The 24592-nt window shown below is 43.8% G+C and overlaps 1 protein-coding gene across 1 annotated transcript; it reads left to right on the top strand.

Moving 5' to 3' along the window:
- Positions 1–21531, top strand: LOC139622607 (sprouty-related, EVH1 domain-containing protein 2-like). The gene is made up of 6 exons (XM_071480004.1): positions 1–548; positions 12640–12832; positions 12923–13091; positions 13928–13992; positions 20235–20393; positions 20557–21531. The coding sequence occupies exons 1-6, from the start codon at positions 523–525 to the stop codon at positions 21340–21342; spliced, it is 1398 nt and encodes a 465-aa protein (XP_071336105.1). The 5' UTR covers positions 1–522; the 3' UTR covers positions 21343–21531.
- Positions 21532–24592: the final 3061 nt, after the last annotated feature.

Here is a 24592-nt window from a genome sequence, read left to right as displayed (position 1 = left end):
CTCGCCTGCCTGCAATCCAACATGGAGTAGAGAGAGATGGGGCTCTAGCGGGGCCACCCCTCGGTAACAACAGCGACGACGCGCTTTTTACGCACAACTGGAACCGGAGTCGTCGGTGAAAACATGCGCCTTAGGACTTAAAATCGGAGTGTGTGCCTTGTGTGTCCGTGTGTGTGAGTGCGTGTGTGTGTTTGGGGAGGGGGGGGAAGCGAAGAGAAGAGCTGGACTCGGCTTTAAATTGTCTGTATAGGCTACGTTACCTACTGAAGGCGATGGGCTATTAAAGTTATAGAAAAGGGGCATTTGCGATCCAGGAGAGACTGGGTGGCTCCGGAGGGAAGAGGGAGGAAAAGAAGACGGAGGCACAGCCAGTCGAAGGCAAACCAAAGAGCCGACACTCGCACAAAGGCGCAGGGGGGATTTATGCGGAATTGGAGACAGAATCGGAGGAGCCGCGGTGAAAGAATGACGAGCGAAAAGTATGCAACCGCCGTGGTACAATACCTGAGGTGAAACGAGAAAATGATAGAAGAAACACACCCAAACGAGTGAGTACTGAGTCTTAAAGCTTTCCCTCTCCGTCTCTCTCCCCTTTCCGCTTCTCCCAGTGCCTACAAGTTGCAGATGACTGGGGCAACTTGGGGGAATGTGCAGCCTGAAACTCCCCGTTCAAAGCTGGTTTTCACGTCCGTTCTCCTTCTTATTGCTTTTATTCTCTCGATGGGATTTGGTGCTTAATGCTGCTGTGAAGCAATGCATTGACAGTGCTGTGGGAGAGGGTTTCTTAGGGCCCCCACCTTGGTGTAGACTAGTCTTGAGAAGCCAAGAGAGAAAGAAGAGGAGTAGGAGGAGGAGGGGAATAAGCGTGGGTGGATCGGAAACATTTTCTGAAAGGATCTGAAGCGAGGGAGCAGGCCCTGTTGCAGTGTAACTTAGAAACTCAAACACGCCCCAAGTTCCACCTTTTATAAACACACAAACAGCAGCGAGTCCACACACCTCTTGTTTGTGCGGTGTTCAGTGAAAAAAAAAAAAAAGAACAGGAAAAAACCCGACAGCGTTTACAGAGGCAATTTCGCCTCGTTATTTGGCCACATCTGTGTGTTTGCTTCCAACCGAAGGGGGAAGTCTCACAGGATATGAGATATCCGATATGCCTCATCCGCCATCTCTTTCTCAATCGCCCTCATTTGCATAGCCTGCCGCGCTCCATTCATAAAAAATACCGATTGTAAACGACGGCTTGCCCTGAAAAAGCACACGGGACACGCAAACTCGTGTCAGTCCGGCAGACAGACCCGCGGGTCGTGGACTTGTAATATAGCTAATATAGAGCCGATCAGTGAGCAGGCCCTCGGACCTGGTTACACGGCACCGATAGGCCCGGGCGGGAGCGCTGGAAGCTTAAAACGAGCTGCGCTGAGAAGAAACTGCAGATTAATCTGGAGTTGCATTTATGCCGGGCAGGTGTCAGGGTGTTTATAGCCCATTGTTGTTAAAACAAACACGAACAGACCACCAGAGCTTCACGCACAGGAGGATTATTATAGGTTTCTCGGTGTAGATATGCAGCAGAGCCTTCGCCAAGATCAATCCCTGTGAGGCTCAAATGTGCAGACATATGAACATGCATGCCAGATCTACATGCCTCTTTTAATATAATTTCATTAGTTGATACTATCACAACTCCTCTGCCCGGCTGCACCGGGCTGTGCTCGGTAGGAATGCCTGCCTCGCAGGTCTCTGTCGGCGGGGCTGGAAGGGCGAAGGGCACCGGAGGGGGTGTTTGCACTGCGGTGGCGTGACGCCGGCTCATTCATAAAAGCCCTCTAACCTTCAGCGCGTCCCCATTCATGCCTGCTGGCTCTCGGCTCTGCCCCAGACACAGACACAGGCGGGGGAAGGAGCCGCAGCCTGACCCGCCCCCAGCCTGCGACGGCGTGAGGGGAGCTGGCTGCAGCCGTGTACGTGACTGACGTCAACATTAATGGACGCTTCGCCGTCTCGTACCTTTCTGACGTAGTGTAAACATTTTCTGTGGTCACCATTGTTGCTGGTGGCGGCATCTTTATGGCGTCGTTCAGATTTCTGAATAAAAGAAAACCTGTTGCGTGGACCGTGAATTTTAAACTGCCCCCCCCCCCACCCCACCCCCCATTTCCGGGTGAGAAAGCGTTTCCATGGTAATGACGTTCCGTTCCGGACCACGCCCACGACGTACTCAAAAACTAAAAATAGAAATAAAAACGACTTTCGATAGCAGAATAAAAAATATATACCTATTTATTTATTTATTTATTTATCTTAGAACAGAATGTGTGGTGACTGGCAAAAGACATGCAAACAAAGAAAACCAATCACCAATTTGACAGCAAATCTCTCGATTCTCATTGGCTGATTAATATCCAGGCCTGGCTTTCATAAAGCTTCCAACAGCTTCAGGTCTGTGACCACAGTCGAGCTTTTTCATATCCATATATCGATGCATTTGGCAGAATCTTTTTCATCATTCATCATTTCATCATCACAGAGTCATTGGTGCTGCTGCCCTCTGTCTCAGGACTTAGCCAGGCCAGCGAACAGTTAAAAGAATAGCATGTAGCTTAGCACAAGAGTATTTTAAGACATATGTTACTATCATTTTGTAATGTTAAAACAACACTTGACATAATATTTAGTTGCAGTGGTACACAACGGTCAATTTAGGTTAATTTATTGTTATTTACTGAGTACGTTGTGGTATTTTCCTGCAGATGTGATTTTGATAGTAACCTTTTGTTGCTATGTTGCATCATTAAAAAAGTGTTTATTGTCTCATTACTGGAAGGAAATAATCAGTTTGCAGTTATCTGCTAGTTTGTCTGTTGTGGTTTTCATATTGGTAATGAAAGCCCGTTATGGTATTAAGGCACGGTCAGGAAATAAAACACACCTTTTATACCCTTTGTGTTACGTTATAGGGTGCAGCAGTGGAGCCTTTCATCTGATTATGTAGGCCATGTCAAAGGTTAGATAGGGAACCACCTCTCTTACTCTCCTAGAGGTTTATTGTATGTCTTTTAGTTATGACATGCACACATTTGAATGCCTCACCGGCTCAATGGAGCACTCCGATTTGATAGCTGATTGTCATTTTGCTATCAGCAGGCTACGTGATTACACGCACGCACACATACGTTCTGTTTGTCAGGATCTTTTTTTGACTACATATCCTAAACTAAACCATAACGTAGCCATCATGTCCTCAGTTTGGAGGATGTGCCTCTTTGCTCTGTCCTTCTGAGGACATTTATTACCTTTTATAGAAGTACACGATCTCTCTTGCACACACACACACACACACACACACACCCTGCAGAGTCAAAGCACGAGCAGAGGGTGTATTGATCTGGTGTGTGGTGCTGCAGGGTCAGCATGTGCACAGTCAGTATCGGACAGGAGATGCCCGGTGACATTCAGCTAAGGTCAACGTAGCAACGAAATATAATCCATCTCCGAACAAAAAGCACTCATCAACCGGCACACACAGCAGTGAGGAGTTAGCAGGTCTGCATGTTCCCTCAGCAGGACCGTTCTGTTCCGCACACATATACTTTTCTATGTTAGCAGCATTTGATAATGAGACTATAATAAACCTGACAGGTGTGGAGTTTCGGGACAGTGGAAAAGCTCATTACCAAAACAATGCACAATTGGGTTCCCATTAATACTTAAGGGAATACTCCTCCTATTTCGGACGCTGGTATAAACTATAGGTGTATGTTGAAAGTAAGTTAGTTTTCATTCTCTTATTTTATTAAGTGATGTCCTACATTTCCGACAATACAACAATCAGGTTGTGTTACATTTATCTGTTAGTGCCACATGTGAAAAGAGCAATGAGAGCAAAACAGGGTTTTTTTCTGACTGCCTCTTCTGTGGGGAGTCTGAGGGACTGACACTTCCTGTTGTTGTTTTGGTCTGCTGCTGACAGGTTATCTACTGTCAAACTCTATTAGTGACTAGCTAACTTGTGTTTCTGTGTGCAGTGTTTGCAAATACTGTAAAAAGAGTACATAAATGCACCAGTCCATAAGAGAATGTGGGAAGAGAGACTCAGAGGAGCTTATAAAGCAACTTAGCCTCTCTTTTATACCATGTTTAGGCCAAATGATTGCATAGTTTCAAAGAAAAAAAAAAAAAAAGAGACAAAAAAAGACAGAGAATGAACAAAAAGAAACATGAATGTCTCCTGTATTAGAAATATATGTCAAGCAAGTTGCAAGATATGTGCAGTATAGGTGCAGTGCCAGTATAATCATAAGTAACAGTCTATTAGAGTGGATTCATCTGGATAAATACAGTAAGTATGTTAAGTGTTAGTAACAGACACACAGGCACACAAACATAAAATGTACACACACAAACAAGGAGGATATGGACACATACTCCATGTCCACAAATGAACTTCCTTTGCAGACCCTTGGCATTTTTTCTCTCTTTCTTTCTGTACTCCCCCTCCACACACACACACACACACACACACACACATCATGTGGAACAGATCCTTGTTCACAGTGTTTCCTGTGTTTTACAGAGAGGCTCATCACTGGTCGCTATCCGGAGCCTTTATATAATGGCCTGAGCTGTTTATATCTGGAGACCAAACAATGGACCCGGATTGTTTGCCTGTTTTTTTACTAATCTCTGCTCATCAGCTGACTGGATGACCAAGATTATAATAGCTTGAGTTTTCATTCACTTCACTCAGTGTGTTTTTCCCTTGTCACACCAAGTATACAGCGATCCACTGGGCTGGTTATTGACGACTCCAATTCTTTTCAGCTCTTTAGTAAATGAACTCTGTGAACTTTCACACTTAAGTCAACATGTACAGAACATTTTGTGTGCATGTAACATATATGCCCTTATGTAGACAAATAGTACTGTGCTGTACATTATGTGCTCTGTTGATCCAGCTGATTATCCTCTCTGATCTGTCTGTAGCTTCTATCTTCCACCTATGCTAATTCTTCTCAGCATAAAGGAAAGGTGATGATTTTGTCGGACATATTCATCAAAGTTCATCTTGTTAAGTTTTGTGTCTGATGATCAGTATCTGAAACAACTTTACTGTCTTTAGGCTAAAGATATTATTTATTTATTCTTACAACGTACTACTCGGTCTCAGTCCTCCCCTGCCCTGGTTTATGTTTAGTCACTATTATGCAGCTCCAGATCTTTGGTGATCTCACCTACTCTTAAAGGTTTATACTTGTGTGGCCCCACTATCAAACTTCACTGTCAGTGTTTAGTTTAAATTAATGCTTCTTGGGAACTTTGTTTTTTCATCTTTCAAAACCATTCCAACAACACGTAATAGGGAAAGACTACAGGCTATTTAAAAGTAACCATAAATAGCATCAGGAAACATTGCAGCCCATCATGTGTAGTGATAAATATATCGTCATATTTAGACAAGGGAAGCCCTAAGAGAACAGACTTCCTAGTGTTCATTATGCAAATCGTGTTAGGTTGGTTCGGTGCCCTGGAGCTGGACTACGGGCCACCCGATTGCAAGATAAAACTTGGCATCTGACAGTTTATGTAAATGAAGTCTACCTGATCAAACACACCGAGGCTGACGTTGTGGTGGACGTCGATCAGATGCAGAGAGCGTTAGAAAGCCCCTCGTCACTTGCAGTTGACCCAAGGCGGTAAGTCTAACACAGTAAAAGAGGATATGAGGCATTATAGAGGGTACCAATCAGCTTATTTTCAGTTCAGTTTCCACCTCAATAGAGATGGAGGGACTGCAGAGTCACCTTAGGGACGAGGGCTTCCTCTTTGAGTACAGTTGAGGCAGTTGGACGTCATGGTGGAGAAACAACACAGTGCAGCTCTGAATATTTGCACATGGTTGTTTTTGTTCAAAACATATCACAGTATCCCACTGTCTTTGCCCATGAAGGCCATTAAGGCTGCACAAATAATGCGTTGATGTTCCACTATTAATTAGATATGATTTAGTGTGATTTGAGCTTTGCATTACTCCTAATTAGAATTGATTACATTTTTTTTCTCCATTCTGTAGACTTGATAACAATCTGTGTGGGATCCATTTAAAACTATTAACTGCATTGACACGATTTTTGCTCCTAAAGAGATTAATAGTCATGAATAGGCCTGAGCCACATTGTGCTTGGTCAGTTGGGTATGGGATGTTATCTGTTAACACTCCTCTGCATATTGGTGACCTCTCTGTCACGTCAACTGACACGCTCGCAGTCACTAACAACAGCAGCCTGAGTCTTGTGCTGCCCAGACATGTGAGCGCTTCATATAACTACAGCTGATTGACAGAAAGCCGATCAAACTTACCCTCAGGAGTCTCCAGCGTCAATAGTTGCGAATGAACTCGCTTCACCCCACCTCTCTTTCTCCGCCTCTATCTCTCTTTCACACTCTGGCGTTGAAATTCACAAAAACAATCTTTACAATGTTGTTACTGTCTAATTCTTTAAGTTGTATGGATAAATAACTTTATTATGTGGAAATCTACTTATTTCTAGTACCTTGTTTTACAGGAAAAGTTTAGATTATTATACCATCCCACATTTTCCCACACTCAGTTCCCCCTCCTTGTTCCTCACTAAGACCCCATTTAAATGTAGAAATACACTGACATACCAATACAAAACTTCACAGAATTGCAGTTTTTAATTTGTACACTGCATATCCTCAACCTCAAATCCATAGGTATTTGTTTTACATTTCTTTTAAGTCTCCTATTTTTAACAAGTGCTCAAATCAGGAGACAGAAATAAAAGGAAAACATGACGAGCCAAAGTCAGTTTTGAATTCTTAAATGAATTTTTTGGTCGGTAAAAGGTCAAAAACATGAAGTTAGTCAAGCTGAAAGTTAGGCTTTACACATGATTACACAGTCTGAACAATATTCAAAAAAATACCCCAGAGATGGTACATTAACAATGAAGTGAAACTGAGAAAAATCTTTACACTTGAGGAGCTGGGGCTAACACCTGGTTGGCATTTCGACCTCATAAACAATATTTAATGAGCCGTTTGTTCCTGCACAATATGTGACAGTACTGTTGCCTCAGTATCAGTATCAGAAGTGTCAGCCTGTGCTGTGAAACACTGTCAGCATTCAGTGCATCAAACGCACAAACCAATACTGAAACAGTCATGACTGCGAAGCACCTTTCAGTCACTTCCTGATCCCTGCAGACAGGGCATGTGCTGCGTGTGTGGCGCTCCAGGGAGAGGCGGACCCTCTGTGGGAGAGCGTGTATGTATGTGCGTGTGTGGTTCTGTTGATCAGGCAGAGGTGCGGCCAGTCATTCCTTATCAGAGGAAGTATAGCTGCCCTTATCACACATGGCTGGGCTGCCCTCACTGACCCTTTTATCTGTCACACATGAGCTGGATTCCAGACCTGATAACCAGGCCGCTTCCCAGCCCCCTTTACTGTTTTATTGCAAAATTGTGACACACAGACCACGTCATCTATTTGCAGGATCCGGCTAATCCGTTAATAGTTTTCCCAAAAAGTGTGTATTCTAACAACAATCGGCTACATTTTCGTGGTGTTTTGATAGTAAATACAGACAGAATATCAATGTTGACATGGCTTACAGGCAAACAAAATTAACAGATGGAACTTCATTGACGGTGCACTAATGTGGCTTGGCAGGGACTCCACAGGTGTGTACTCCACCCACAGCTCATTTCCTGATTATGATACAGAATTGTTTGAGGCGTGTGGACCAGGCATGGAAATAAAGTTTAAATGAGTACTTCAAGCACAGCATTACGGCAATAACTGTATGAAACCAAAAACATGACTCTCCCCTCTTTTAAATTCTGTTTAGCTTTTGTTAAATCGACTGTTTAAATTTTAGTTTAATTGAAAAAAAGAGGTTGCTCACAATGATAAAGCTACAGTGAATTATCACCTGGTTTCTCCTTAGCTCTATGGAGCTTTACAATATCTTTCAGGAGTTGGTGGAGACCATAACAGAGCTACAAGGAGAGTAAATATTAGCCGAGCAATCACCAAAATTAAAGCTAATGTAGCTCTGTGTCTGCTGTATGTGTCACAGTTTGCTAACACATTAGCCACATCACCACTGCCATTTTAACAAGGTGCTGAAGTATCCATGTTTAGGCCAATTTATACTTCTTACTGTTATTGTATTGTTATTGTATTGAATAGTGTCTACACTAGCTGGAGGAGCTTGCAAGTCACAGTGGGAGGAAGCTGAAACAGTAAATTAGAAACATGCCTTTAAGACATAAAAAAAACAAAGGTGATGCAGTCATTGTTGGATGTGCTAAAAGTTTGGCTTGCAGCACCAGTCTACTGCCTTTCTTCAGAAGCAGAGACCAGACACGCCCTGCACCTTCGACCTGCTTGTTCACAAACAGCTCATATTGAATTAGAAGAGGATGTGATACATGAATTACTTGCTCTGTTCTTATCAGCGAGGTGTTGATTTCCCCCCTATCTTTCTTCTAAACTGAGTCATCACTCAACTTTTGACGCAATGTCTTACATCCTAATCCTAAAAGAGACTCTGACATGTGTTCATAACAGATAACACTTACTTGGTCAAATATTAGGCAACCTTAATGTTTGGAGATTTAAAGATTGTGTATGGGAATTATAAATAGGTTATAAACCACCTTTTCTCAAAGTAGGCGCCATAGTCCTTTTTCAGCATCGGTACCTCGTGCAGCATTGGTGTGGACGGATTTAGATTCACAGCTTCCAAATGTACTGTATGTGTGTGTCTGTGTGTATTTATGCCAGAATGTGTGGTCACTCCCAAGTGTATTAAAGTAGCACGTTGCTGCTGGTTGTGGCTGTCTGTGTGTTCCAGCCACAGATTACAGGGTCTGTCGGCAGACGGGGCTCTAAACGTGGGTCACAAGACAGCCCAAAATGTGACAAGTTCATCTCAGAGAGCTGATAGCTGGTATCGTGTATCTTAAAGCACATGTGCTTATATAGTACAGAATTCAGTGTTATTTCTGTATGTGACTGGCCTGGATATGTGGTTTCATTTGTGAATGTGTCGTATGTGTTTGAGTCATGTTGAACCACCGTGGTGCTTTGATAGAAAAGCTGCAGTATAGATTTTCAAACTAAACACTTTTCGATGTTTCAGAAGTAATCTCATTGGTAGATTTAAAGCTTAAATTAAAATGTTCTGCTTTTTGTCACCAGCTATAGGTGGCCTTATAAAAAAAAAAAAAAAAACCTTATAGCAAAAAAGTGTGTTATGCTAGGCAGCTACTGTCTAAGGTAGTTCAGTTACCACATTGATAGCATGACTTACTTTAGCCTGTGAAAAATGTAGCACATTCACTTACGCAAAACCTACATACAAACTGACTTCCTGTATGAACACAATGTCTGTTTAGTGATCTGTCTTTACAATATTTGCCATCAGATAAAAAAGGTTAGCAAAACCTGACTAGCCCCAACATTATCTAAACACTATCTATGTATATGTATATGTATATGTGTGTGTGTGTATATATATATACACACACACAATTAGTGAGTTTATTCCAATGAAGGTAATTCATCCGCATAACTAGCCCCTATTTTTAGCATTATTTGGTCAACATGTTCAAGCCTACTCTTAAAATCCCTTTTTATTCCTTACATAAAGTTTTTCTTTAATATGAAACTGCAAAAATGGCGCATTTGCATTGTTATCCAGAAAGGTAGCACACTTACAGGACATGCAGAGAAACTATTTCAACCCCAGTAAATGTGCCAGTCTGACCTCTCAACACTAGTCTCCTATGAAGACACAAATTCACTCCAGCTATTCCAGCCTCTCACTAGCGACTGTAGCTAAAAGCTAAGCTAGTTTGCTAGCTGACTTCAAGATCTTGAAATAATGGAAATATAAGTAGGTCAGTGGTGTTTCTATTTTGAATTTCTGTCATTTCCTTTGTTGCTATTTCCCAAGTAAAACCTGAGTGACTATCAACCTCCACTCATTGTGGTTTGGCGCAACAAATTAAATGTATCCACCTACACACAACGGTCTGGCTAAAAGAATTGTTGTAGTTATTGTTTTTCAGGCCAGTGTCAAATCTTTAATGTCTACATTTGATCTAATTTGTTTAGAAATATCTATTAATGGGTTCAGGCTAATGTGTCTTTAGTATCTTAACACAACAAACCTTTAATATCTGAATGGAAAAGTCTAATGACATGAGGAGGGTTCAGAGGATCATTTATTTAATGTGTGTGTGTGTGTGTGTGTGTGTGTGTGTGTGTGTGTGTGTGTGTGTGTGTGTTTACGCGACAGCACAGATCTTGTTGGTTAACCTGTGGTTGCTTTTTTCTGTACGGGCTGTTTGTCTGCTGTCACCCAGTCTGTCATTCAGTCAGTTTTATGAATGTGTGTGGGAGGGAGCTGGTGAACCAGTTTTGCCACCCGTGTGTGTGTTTGTGTGTGTTTGTGTGTGTTTGTGTGTGTGTGTGTGTGTGTGTGTGTGTGTGTGTGTGTGTGTGTGTGTGTGTGTGTTCGTACATCAAATCCCTGGGACTGTCTGTAAGCTAATTATATAACAACACCTCTCTCATTCACTCCCACTCTGCCTCCCTCCCTTCCTCTCTTTCTATGTTTCTCTTTCTCTCTTCATCCCACACACACACACACACACACACACACACCTGCACACACATGCAGATCGGTAAAATACACAACAATACATCCTGTTATTGTCAGATCGTTCATGTTGGTTGTGTCTGTGTCCCTGTGAGGACGGCGGCTGTCATGCTGATGTCTGAGAACGTTTGGGGTTTTACTACCATTGTATTGTCTCATCTGAAGACTGTGTTGACTGCAGAGGGAGTTTTTGTCATGCATTGTTTTGCACTGGTACACAGACTAAACTGTAGCAGTATTATCTGTCTAACGTGTCTCCAATCCACTCTTGCATGAACACTTAAAGTCGGAGTAAAGTTTCTCTGGTTGAGGCAAAAACTGTATAAAGTAGGGCTGCTTCTTTGTCTAAGTGATTAATAATTAGAGGATTCTGAGCAATACAGGATTTTGTAAGGTTGGTCTGACACTGATATATGAGAGATTATAAAACCTGATAATGATATATCTGCTGATATGAATTCTCATCACTAATCACTAATTTATTGACAAATGGTGAGAGGCCAGGAGACTGTGGTTGTAGTGGGCAGCACTCAGGTGTGAATGTGTGTAACTGCGTGGATGTAAAAGAGAGGTTGTCTCTCAGTGAAACCCCCCCAGATAATTAAAGGTTAAAAAATGTGGTGAAAGAGAGAAATGGGTATGGCACATGGAACAACGGCCCTGGCAGGAATCAAACCAGAGATGTTGTGATTATATAAAAATACCAGGCCACCGGACGCCCTCATCTTTCCATATAATCACAGTTAGGCCAGGAAAAGGTTAAGCTGAGGCTGTAAACCATGTAGACTGTGTCTTGTCTTATGATCAATCAATTAGTTAGCAGATGATGACTTAAATAACAGCCACTTATTAATACTTGAGGAAGTTTTGAGCAACACCAAAGAGGATACAACACAAAGCTACATTTACATTAAAGTTTGAGTGTGTGTGTGTGTGTGTGTGTGTGTGTGTGTGTGTGTGTGTGTGTGTGTGTGTGTGTGTGTGTGTGTGTGTGTTCGTGCTGACTTGTCCCGGTGCAACACCTCCCACCTCAGCACAGCGAGGACCAGGCAGAGTCGTGACTTGAGACGCCCTCAAACATTCTGCCGATGTGTGAATCCAGCTCTATAATAAACTGCTGTGGCAATAACAAACACTTTGACTCATGCCAGAAAAATTAAGAGGAGTTAGAGTTTAGAGGATTGTCCGTTTTCACGAGCTGAGGTCAGGATGAAGTTGTCGCTGCTGCCTGAGGAAGAATTTTTGTCGCCTGAGGAGTTTTTGTGTTGCATAGAAAATATTTGTTCTAAGTCTTAAATACACATTTTTACATTCCCACCTGCTTCTCTGTGTGCTGTTTGTGAGCTCGAAGAATTTTCTTTTTTTTTGTGCTTTGCCTCCTTTGATGTGCTTTGGCTTTTTACATATTTGCATACCATATTTGCAGCTTGACCCCAGATAAGCAGAAGAAAATGGATAGATGGATGTTTGTATGTGCAAATTCACACCGGCTACAAAATAAAAGTCTAAAAACGGTGAAATCATATTTTAATTTGCCCAGAAATGACCCCAGAAATGAATTCTTTAGCCTAGATTTTAACTAGGTTTCTGAGGCTTTACTACAATGACAAAAGAAAGAATTTAAAGAATTTAAGAAATGAAAGAAATACAAAGTGCCACATTTATGTTAGCCACAGTTTATAATCCAAACATTTAACTAATTCAATAAATGGAGAATGAGTATCGCCCTCTAGACAGTCCCAAATGACAAAAACATCTCTTTTCCAGCTCAGTCTTTCTTCCACACAAATGAAACACACAATCCTTAATAATGCTTTGCCACAAAATTGTAAAATAATTATAATTAATCAGTATTGGTCTTCTTAGACATATATAAGTCTCAAAATGTTTCAGCCCCCATATTATCATTCTATTAATCCCTCCTCTCTCTCTCTCTATCCAGTGACAGCTACATCGTGCGTGTGAAAGCGGTGGTGATGACGCGGGACGACTCGAGTGGTGGCTGGCTGGCCCAGGATGGGGGAGCTCTGAGCAGGGTGGGGGTTTGCCGCCTCCTGCCGCCGGAGTTGGCACCCGTTCCGGCCTCCAGCAGCTCCCAGTTCCTCATCCGTGGTGAGCGGCTACGGGATAAACAGGTAAAACACACACAAAAGTACGTCAAAGCTCATTTAAGGATAAGAGATGGAAAATGCCCCTGTTGTGACTGATATGTGCGGGATGAACAGGTGATCCTGGACTGTCCCCTGAGGAAGGATCTGGTTTACACCATAGCAACGCCCACATTTCATCATTGGAAGGTGGAGGACAGGAGGTGCGGCCTGTCCTTCCAGAGTCCAGCAGACGCCAGAGCTTTCGACAGAGGGGTACGGAAAGCGATCGAGGACCTGGCTGAAGGTACGTGGAGCTGCAGGGGAACTCTCCATTAACGTAGCTGGACACATTGTCAGGTTATAGATCTGTCAGGGATAACAAGGCCCCAGCGGGAGAGATGCAGTCGAGAGACGAGGTCGAGGGTCGAGCCGAGCTCCTGGCTATGGCTAAAACATTGTGCATGTCTTTTTAAACGATCTGTTCTTGTTAAAACAGTTTTATATGAAGAAAGATGAGAACACCCACCTAATGAACAAATAATCAGCACAGAGAAGTTTAAAGGATTATAAAATCATCAGGCGTCATCACTCAGTCCTAGGGAGGACATGAATGAAAGTGGAGAAACATATGTCTTTAAAACTGATTAAAAAAAAAAGTTTCAATAAGCATATAAAAGTGCAGGTAGCGTTCACTGAGATGGCAGCAGCACTGAGCAGTGTGCATCAGCAGACACAAATACAGCAGCTCTGAAATCAGTTTCTCAAATGTTGGTTCTGAAGCGTGGAGCCAGACGGCCTGGCAGGGTCACTCCATGTTCAGATAATATAACTGCAGGAGTAATGTGCCATCAAATGTCTGTTACAGCTTAACTTCAGGGGTACAACAAGGACTCTGTTTGAAAGCAACAATTTTCACGTGATGAGCTCTTCACCAGCTTCACTGAGTTTAAAGATGCATGAAGTAATATTTTCAGTTCTAAGCCTAACTGAGGTTTATTTCACCTGAGTGATGACAGATAGGACACCCTGATGTTCCCGCATCACGGCAATATCCCTGTAACGTCTGCCAACTGCGAACATCATCCAGCAAAAAGTTTGATCCTCCAGAATTAAAATGAGCTCCTGTCTCCCTCTCTACAGGCTCCACAACCTCCTCTACAGCACTCCAGAACGAGGGCGAGCTGGGTGACGATGACGTCTTTACTGTAAGCATGTAACCCTCCATTCATCTAGCGTCATAGTTGGAATCATAGGTTGTACAGACTCATCTGTGTGCTGTCACCTGACAAAATAAGGTGAAATAACTGGGATGTTTCCAGGAGACACATCTGAGATAAATGCATTTGCTAGGGAAAAAAAAGACATTGGCATAAACTGTTGTATGACATACTTGAAGTGGAAATCTGTCGATGGCAATAATGAGCTTTTCTTCAACCTTCTTTGATGCTGCTTTACGCAGTTGAGCTGAGGTATAAAACAACTCTGTGCTTTCCGAGGGAAGCAAAATAACCATGACTGGTTGTCTCCAGGATGTCACTCCTGTGCGTCAGAGGACATGAGCATAAAATTGAACTCTCCTCAATTTCCTCAGATTGGGAATTTTTGGAGTCTTGAGTCGCAGTGGGCAGCACCAGGATGTTATTTCAAGGTTCACCTCGCAGTGAATGGCATTCTGCTGTGCCTCCAATGTTTGTGGGCAATCACACCGAAAACAGCTGTGTGTTAAACAAATGCAGGGGGCTGCACTGGTGGAGTTGCTTCATTTGCTGGTGAGACAATTTATAATGATTCAGGGAGGCTGGTTAACAGATCCATGGGGTTTTCACACACAAAACACTGCAAAATATTATGATTTTCAGATGACGCTGCTTACCGGCAAAAGCTGGAATCCAATGCAAAAGGCTCTGGCAAAACAATGTGGGGTTGACAGGCGTAAAAGATGAACCTGGCTTAACTTTTGCAGCAATGCAACGCAGCGTCATCTGGCACATTCCTGCTAAATTACTTTGCAACGTGAACAGAGTATTTCTACTGTTTACCTTCCAATTGTTGTGACAAAAGATAAAACCACTGCTGCGATAACGTTGTAAAACCTTGCGTGTGAGTATTACAGTGTAGTGTTGGGCAGTGTTTTGGTGTCTGATAAGTCTTTAAACACGTTAATCTATTACTCCAGCTTGACTTCCTGGATCAGATTTCATGTCAGTACCTTAACCAACTCTCCCTCACCAGTGCAGTGCCCTGCTACTGACTGTTGACTGCTGCACTCCTGGTAGTCAGACTGTGGCTCAGTTTATACCAGTGCTTGTTCAACATTTCCAGGATTTAGGCCCTGAATTGAACCGTGGCTCAAGAACAGCCTGAACAACTTATCAGTCAAAATCCCAGAGGAGTCCTCCACATTCAAAACATTTCGTCCATCTAGCAGAAAGTGTTTCAGCTCAGGACTCAGGATCCCCTCCCTGTCACACATACCTGCCCCGGTGCGTTAAGTGTGAGTGTTGTTTGTGTGTCAGGGCCTCTCCACCTTAAGTAAGCATGGAGAACCCCCCCCCTCCCCCTCCCTTCCCCCCACCCTGTAACCTGACACCAGGGACAGCAGGCAAGGTCACAGGGTCACTTCCTGTATTCCTCCACCTCCCTCTCTGCTAGTGACCCCCTCCCCCTCCTCCCCCACCACCCTCTCCGCCCTCCCGGTTGAAAAAGAGAGCAGACACCAAACTAGCAGCAAGCAGCTGTTTCCCAGCTTAGAGCAGGGCTGGTGATTTACGAGAGGAAGTGCCTCGTGGTTCATCTTTGACTTGAGCTGTCTGTAAGGGCCAAGACTAATAGGTGCTCTGCTGGGAGTGTACAGCCACCACAGAGACGCATACAAACACATGAGGAGGGGTGAAGGAGGGAGGGAGGGAGGGAGGGGTGGGGGTGGGGGTGGGGGTGCGGGTGCGGGTGGGAGGGGAGCGGAGGCTACAGTGCTGTCAGAGGGTGGAGCAAATCCCTGTAATGGAGCATCAGGTTTTCAGGAAAGTAAAAGCTTTCAGTGCAACAAATCCAAGGAGTAGGAAGCGTGTTGTTGCTTAGAAAACAACACAAATGGTACGATGGTCTTCATATTTTTGTTTTAGTCTTTCTAAGTGTTTTTTCTTTCTATCAGCTTAAACATGGATGACTCACCTTGTTCAGTATATGAGCTCTAACGCATTGCCTGCTTTGAAAAACTGCACTTGAACACACCCCAAAGGTGACAGCTCACAGACAGCAGCCGTGCCCATTCACTATCCACCTGCAGGAGAGTTATTAGCCTGTAGTCTGTATTTGTGATCCGAAAACACAGTGGAAAGGCCAAGTTTTCCTAATTTAATAAGAAATGTCTCTCTTTGATTGTGTCATGCTTCCATAGATGTTGTTGTGTGTTGCAACAGTTTCACAATGCCGAGTGGGAAGATTGAAAGTGTGCTTAGCCAGTGTGTTGCATTAGCCTAGCAAGCTAACAGTCAGTAATGGACATAATAGAGCAAAAACTAGTCACAGGTTGGGTCAGTACCAGGCAGGTTCAGTAGGGTCTTAAAGACACTGGTGCTCGTCAGGTTTAGGCTCATACAGAACAGCCACAGTTTTAACATGCTAAACCGCTGACTAGTGCAAACCGTGCAGTAAGCAACTGTTGCTGTAAGCTCAGTGTGTCTGGACCCCTCTGGATTTATGACTGAATGTGGGCGTGAATTGTAACTGTCTGCATTTGCATTTCGTCTGCGTGTCTTTGTCTTGACATTACTGCTGGCTTCTAACCGGTGGTCACAGTCTGTCCTCTGCAGAGTAATGAGTTATATCAGTAGTTTCCCCTTTGTCTTGCAGGCAGAGAAGGTGCACGGAGCACATGAGGTCTTAACTAAACATCTCGAGATGAAACGCAGCAGCCACGTGTCTTGTGAATAACTATCAGACTGTCTGTGACAATGAAATCACAGGTTATTAAAGATGATGCACTGATGGATTCAGTACCACTTGTGTTCCTCTCAAGCCTGTGTTAATGACCTTTCCTAAAGTTAGCGATGGCGGCAGAGTTTGCAAGGCAGGCAGTCGTGGACAGAGGGAAATGCTGCAGCAGATTTACAACCCTTTTTTTTGTGGGGAGGGGGGGTTGGAGGGAGGAGAGGTAGGATGGACATACTTCCCTAAATGATTCCTCGTTCGCCAAACCTAAACTTAACCCAACCCTTCCTCTGTCCCTCCCTTCAGCACAGCTCCTTTCTCTGCCTCTATTTTGGCTCATTCACAACAGGGGGAGTGAAAGCTATTGAAGCAATTCTGGGCTCATCCCAGGAGAGTGAGACGGGCCCGTTGAAGGATGAATCCTCCCGAGCTTTGAGTCGGGACATGTTTTGTGTCAGAAAATAACTTGAAATGCCCTCTGTCCAGCCTTGGGCCAAAATATATAGAGAGGGTGTCCCGAAATATAAACTCTCCCCCTCGACTCCTCTCTGTCTCCAAGTCCTCATGTGCCGTTTGAGCTTGCAGCAGAGAGTCTGGTCTGTGTTTTGAATTAGTTGCAGCCGTGGAGGCCAGAGTCGGACTGGTTTCAAACCGTATCAGCTCCTCCTCCCGGTAATGTCTTCTCCAGGGGGGTGGGGCCAGGAGCGGAGGCAGCATTTTATGTTATTTTTGGCCGGCTGCTCTGAGGGCTTTGTAAGAAAGCTGGGGGAAATTCTCAGCATGGTGGTTTCCATGTGGGGAGCAGGATATAATAGGGGTAGCTTCAGCAGACAGACAGACACACACACACTCACACACCAGATCTGGGTCATATCACTCTGGCAAATAATTCATAGTATCGGTTTTAGACCTGTCGGGGTGCAATATATCGGCACATGCAGTGAATAGTTTGTGAGGATTTCCTGGGGGGATAAGTCACCTGACAATGACTTGTGTTCACTCTGCAAGAAATATAGTTCCAGTGGGATTGATTGTCGGCTGGATTCATGTAGAGCAGTTTAGTTTGGGGAAGAAATGCTCAATGGTGATCAGATGATCTGAAAATATAAAAGAGCTTCCCATCGACCGGATACATACAACCATTTTTGGAGCAATGTTTTCTTGGATTATATTCACTATGGTAGATTCTTCTTCTGAATGACCACTTTTTTTCCAATGTTGACTGAATGACTTGGCTCAAAGGTTTGCAGAAACATTCATGGTCCCCACATGATGAATTAATCCTGACAACTTCGGTTGTCCCATGACGTTTCCTGCAGGGCCACCATGCGGTTGATGTCTGTGGTTTTGAGTGAATTGTCACAAAAACAAAACTTGGGTCAAACGTTCATGTTTCCCTCAGGATAGATTTTTAAATAAGAGCTCAACCCACCAGCCTCGACCATGAATAACCAACCTGCTCCAACTGAGCTACACCCTTGTTTTTATCTGGAGACATTTGAGAAGCTGGAATTAAGCTTCTCATCTGTTTTATGCTTGTCAGGTGGAATTGTTTTTGTTTAGTTTTTTTTCTCCTCGCGAAATGAAATCACATCAGCACAGACAAAAGGGGAGCACAGGAGTCTCTTAGCTGCTGCGAGCTGCTGGCAAAGGATGACCATGTCAAATTCAGCCAACTTTTCTTTGGCAGAAAACTTGTTGACCATTGATACAAGTTTCTATGACTCTGTTGACTTGCCATATGGTTCTCAAAGCAAGTTTAAACAAACGCAGAGAGGGATTTTCAAGCATAACTTCTCCTTTTCAACACAAGTCATAACTGAGTCAGGAAAGACATTGTGAGCACAACAGAGCTTTTGAATATGATTCTTAGAGGAAATCTAGTCACTGCTATCCTCTCTCACAAAAACACCTGCACCCTTTCCAGTGGGTCAAACTCATTGTATCCATATGCACACTCATTACCAAGATGACGTGACGAGACAGGAGGAGTCGTGACCTGTCTGTCAGCTGGCACACTGCGACACCCCACAGTGGCTGACCCCCTGTGTGCCTGTCTGAAATCTGTCTGTCTGAGCACTACACCGCAGCGGCCCCACTGTCTAGTGTCTGGCCAAGGTTTGAGTTGGAGTGGAGCCCTGACAGCCTTTAACGGAAGGGGGACAGGATACTGTTCACACACACACACACACACACACACACACACACACACACACACACACACACACACACACACACACACACACACACACACGGAAAGGTGGAATGTGTCGAAAGTGAGATTGAGGGAAGGAGGACAGGTTGCTGGGGGAGGAAAGAGAATGAAGAGGAGGGGGAGAAGACTCAGGGGAGAGGCCTAAAAAGGTGATACTGCAAAAAGATTACTGGCTTCCTACTAAAAAGTCACACCACTAACTTTATCTGAAGCATGAAATATCTTTTAACCTGTCAGAAGATATTGTCTGTGTCTCCTTCTTAAGACTGACAGAAATTTAATAAGTGAAGGTGCCATTTATTCTGTGGCTGATCACAAAGTGTGACAAAGTTAAACAAAATATTTGGTAATTGATTCATCATTTAAATCAGTAACCCCCCCCCCCCCCCCCCCCCCCCCACACACACACACACACACACACACACACACACACAAAATCTCTTGCTTCAGCCTCTTTTAATTTATTGTTTTTGTTTTATTGCATTGGAAATTCAATATTTTGGGGTTTTAACCTGTTGGTCATAAAAAAAACTAATTTGAAGATGTCATCCTGTACTAGAAAAAGCCCAAGGTTGTTTTATTTTGTAATTTTGAGTTGTCACTGGTAGAAGACACTCATGAGATGCACTTAAGCTGCAGTAAATCCAACGTTCATGAAGGTTGCAATGTTCAGTTTTTGTTGAAACTGTTTTAAGGTGTTGATTCAAGTCTTTTTAATTTTAGAGGCTGGGATTTGTTGACTTTTATTTTGAAAAACTGAGGTGTTTCTAATATTTTGCACACCCCATCAATGAGGGTTAGACTAAATATTGTTGCTGGTTCAGTTGAGGTCCATCACATCATTTAACTGCATATTCAATCACAGACATTTCCAGATGTCAGCTGCATTGACATCACTCGACACTTGCATCGCCATGGTAACCGTACTAACTGGAAGCATTATAAATAAATGAGATCACCATAGTCAACAACATATTCTCTCCACCTATGTAGGACGCCAGTTAAATTTTAAACTTAAGCCGAAGTTTCAGGTCTGATGGTTACTACGTTCTGTGACTGTTGCAGATGTTTTATGGCAGATGTTGTTATTAAAAGTTAAACTCACAGACACAATGATCCAATTGTGGATCAAGTGGCTTGAAAAACAGAGCTCACGCTTCCTGTTTTCCCGATCAGAGCTGCACCAATGCTTCCTGTTTTTGTTTGTCCAATCATGGCGTCCTCTCGCACTAATTATTTGTTTGGTGTATCCAATCAGAAAGCAGATTTCAGCCCGCATCCTGTGTTTGTTTGTCCCCTCAGAACACCACAGACAGCTCATCCAACTCCTCCCAGAAGCTGGAGAGCTCTCTGCAGCCGCTCGAGTCCTCGCCCCTTCCGCAGAGACACAAATGCGTGATGGGACATCGCCACGACCTCCACGACCCCTACCGGCTCTCAGACCACTACTTCTTGGACCAGGTGAGATGAGACATAGCTGATTGTATGCCAAGAGAGTGGGCGACCAAAAATGAAAAAAATGGACAAAAGTTCTGATGAAACCTTTGCAGCTTGTTGCATTTATTGTGAAAAATAATTTTTGTTTAGCTGCAGTGTTGAAGTTTCATTCTGTCTCTCTCTTCAGCCGTTGTCTCGGCTTCCCCGCCACGTCACTTTCCAGGAGGACGAGGAAATCGTCCGTATCAACCCTCGGGAGCGCAGCTGGGAGCGAACCACAGAGCATCACCATGGACGCCAGTCGGATCGCCCCTGGCTCAGGGGCTACGAGGACTACCGCCACGCCACTGTACGTGACAAGTTCATCCAAATGGACGACTCTGAGCCCTACGTCCACTTCGACAAGGAGGTGCAGAAGCACGACTACACCTACCCGCTGGCACCGGCCCTGTCGCCTTCAGACTCTGACCCCGCCCTCGGACCCTTGACCAATAAGGGCCATAGCGGCTCGTATCGCCATGGCTTCTCCTCTGTGGTCTCCACCCAGCCCCGCTCTTTCCTCCCGAGCTCCTCCCCATCCTCCAATGGTGGGAAGGGACGGAAGGAGGATGGGATGGAGCGTGCACAGTGCGAGCACTGCGGCGAGGGCTTTTACATCTCCGACAACCGGAGAGGCCGGTGCCAGGATGCACCGGACCCTGTGCGGGCGTGCATCCGGCGGGTGAGCTGCATGTGGCTGGCAGACACTATGCTCTACCACTGCATGTCTGACCCAGAGGGGGACTACTCAGACCCCTGCTCCTGTGACGGAGGCGAGGGCAGCGGGGGAGGCCGACTCGGCACACGCTGGTTAGCTCTGCTCGGCCTGTCTCTGGTGGCGCCCTGCCTCTGCCTCTATCCTCCTCTCCACACTTGCCACCGGGTGGGGCTCACATGCGGCTGCTGCGGAGGCCGACACAAGGCCCTGAGCTGAGCCGCCGAGCTTGGAAACCTCTCAGAGGAAACGATAAAAACCTAAACCCAACGCAAGCACAGGGAAAGGGAAGGATGGGGAAGTACAGAGAGGGCAAGTGGTCATGGCTGCTCGCTCTCTTGCCTTGGTTCCTCTGGGTTTCTCTACAAATTCCAGACACTGAAATAAGCCAAAAAAAAAAACAAAAAACAGTTGGTGCATTTTCTGAACGGCCTGGGAAGATAAGCTCCCCCTTACGGCAGACAGTTCTCTCACCTCTTCACATGGCCATTTCATGCTCTGTTTCTAGTGAGAGAGCACTCTTTTTCAGGGGGCCTTTTTTATAGCTGACCTATATGTCATGTATCACATATGCAGGTACTTTATACTTTGTACACTGACTCGGCGTCAAAGAACTTGAATTGTTTCTTTGTTCTATTTTTTTCTCTCCTTTGATGTATGCGTGGCCATTTTGTTTATATTCTATTCCAATATCAGGCCCGCTCAGCTCAACTCCAGCTACAAGAGAAATCAGACACTACACCTCTTTGTATGTGTGTGTGTGTGTGTGTGTGTGTGTGTGTGTGTGTGTGTGTGTGTGGATGGTGTATGTGCATGCTTACAATGTGCGCCAAGGCCTTTTGTTGTCTGTACTGCAGCTTATAGTAAAGCTCATGTATATAGTCTACATAGCTCTCCACCATCGACATCTTCTTTGTTCACTGAAACAAACGTGGTACTCATCTTAATCTTCTAATATCCCAAAGATTCGTGCTTTTATCCTATTTATTTTCTCACTGAATTGATCTACCAGCAAAAGGGTGCTGGGTTGTGATTTTACTCACTGAAAGAGACGGTGCCTCAAGTCATGCTACAACACTAGCATCCGTCTCCCTGCTCCTTTCACGTTATTTCAAACAGTGCCTAAACTATGACCTAAACCAGGAACCCTATCCAGTTGTAGAATTCCAGTCGTGTTTTTTTTTTTTTTGGCTCATTTTTACTTAGCATACACTTGAAGCGGAGTGAGATTCTAAGGCTCTGATTTCCACATCCTTTGCGGAACTTCACCCAGCAGTCCGTGTCACAGCATGGACTGAAAGATCATTCGAGGATACCGTTAAATTTGGTGCCTGTTATGCCTTAACAATTTGGAGCCTGGCTCCAAACTTCACCCCTCTGAAGATGTCTGCTATAATAAAAAAGCGTGAGCATAGTTATGGCTCTAAGCAATCAGCCTCACCATATACTCCTAGACACTTGGTTTAAGCTATTTTTGTAATGAAAAGGAACTCTTTAAAATGGTTCTCATCAAGTGTGTAAACTAAAGACTCCAGTTTGCCTGCGATGTACAATCAGCTTCCCTCCCTGAGCCCGGCCCTCTAATAGAGCCCACCAGTCATATACATGGAACAACAAAGTCCTAACTGATGGTTCAGTGAATAAAAGGTGTTCAAATCTCCTGAAGATATCCAATCTGCTCCAAAAAATGCCATGAGGTTTGAAAACAAATACAGGTCTAAACCTGTGCTGGTAATTTCTTACAGAAAACTAGATTTAGCTGTAATGTTTAAAACCATCACAGACTTACAAAATTGGGTATAACATTTTTATTATTGCTATATTTTGCCAAAAACATGTATTTATGAATTACCTTTGATGTGTTCAGTGTCACTACATGAATGCAGAGTCTTATTTCTCATTTATTCAGCAAAGATAAGCCTATATGTCGTTCTCAAGTTGTTCAAGGAATAATTTGATAGCGCTCATGTCTGTGCATTAAACAAGAAGCTAACCTAGAGCCAGAAGGTGGGTAGCTTAGCTTAGCATAAGTGGGAAACAGCTAGCCTGGCTCTGTCCACCTAGCAGCACCTCTAAACCTCACTAATGAAGATGAGACATGTTAATGAGCTTTAGAGGCATCGTTTCATTCTGTGTTGATTTAGCTTTTTCCTGATGAGTCAGGCCATTGTTTCCAGCCCCTATGCTATGCTAAGCTAATCATCTCTTGGATGCGCGGCTCTTCTTTTAACTCTCAAAGTATTCCTCTACGGCCAAAATATTTTACTGTAAATGGGAGATAAACATGAGAGAGAACTTGCTGAAACCACAGTTACATGTGACTGGCGTGCACTACTCTTCTCAGTCCTACAGCTCTTTTTTTTCCCCTCCGTGCCAGATTTAGTCCATCATCCTGCCCAGAGAGAGTAATGTCAGATGTTTGACAGCATCTCAAATGAATTTCAGAGTCTGTTCATTCAGGATTATAGTAGATGTGTTGATGCACAAACTCAGGCAATGGAGACAAAAAAAACAAAACGCTGTCCTACCTGGTTGTGTCACCTGCTGTTTGAGTGACATCTGAGCCAGCCAATCACACCCTCATACTGACAGCACAACACTAAACTGACAGCTGCTCGGTGCTTTATGCTTCATCTACGCCTGGTTGATGGCAGCATCGGGGATGTGACCAGGAAAACAATAAGCTTTCTGAAAAAATAGCAAAATAAATAAATAAATAAAAAGAAGCAGGACATCAGTCCCTCTGGAAAAGAACGGGAGTCCAAAAAACAGCTGAAATCCTGGAAACAAACATCCATCCCTGATTGTTTTGCCAAGGAAATGTCACTTACTGTAGTTGAAATACAGAATGCCTGAGGATGTCCTTTTTCCTTCCCTGGTTGTGTCTGTTTCATACATCCTGTCCTGTGTACCAGTTTGTATGTCCTTGGTGTGTGTGTGTGTGTGTGTGTTTATGCCACATCCCTTTCCCCTCCCCTGCTCCTTGATCCAAAGCTACTGGGATCAGCTGAATATGCTATCATATACTAAGACCTAGCCAGTATAATCAGATCCTTCGATGATGTGATGTATCAGGGACGGGGCCAATCAGATTGGAAAGAGTGTGTGTGTGTGTGTGTGTGTGTGTGTGTGTGGGTGTTTAATGTTTTGTCTCAGTCTCATCTGATGTTTGAGTGTGTTTTCACATGTCAGAGCCATTTACAAGTGCCTGAACGCATCCTCTTTATCTCCTTGTGTCTTTAAATTGAAAAAAATTAAAGAACCTACTCCCTGTAATGAATTAGACCCATTTTTTTACGCGTAGTATTTTTACCTCTGTAAAAAAAGAGCAAAAATTATATTATATATATCAAGTGTATGTTGTACATTTTTATTTCTATTTTGTTTTTTTTTAAAATAACTGTTTCTAACATGTACGATGGATGTAGCTCTTGCTTTCGAGAAGGAACAGGAAGTACTTTGTAGATAC

This window comes from Trachinotus anak, unplaced genomic scaffold, assembly GCF_046630095.1.
Source record: "Trachinotus anak isolate AG129_WGS33_773 ecotype Australia unplaced genomic scaffold, CSIRO_AGI_Tana_v1 ptg000007l, whole genome shotgun sequence".
Lineage (NCBI taxonomy): Eukaryota > Metazoa > Chordata > Actinopteri > Carangiformes > Carangidae > Trachinotus > Trachinotus anak.
This window is presented reverse-complemented; position numbering and strand designations above follow the sequence as displayed.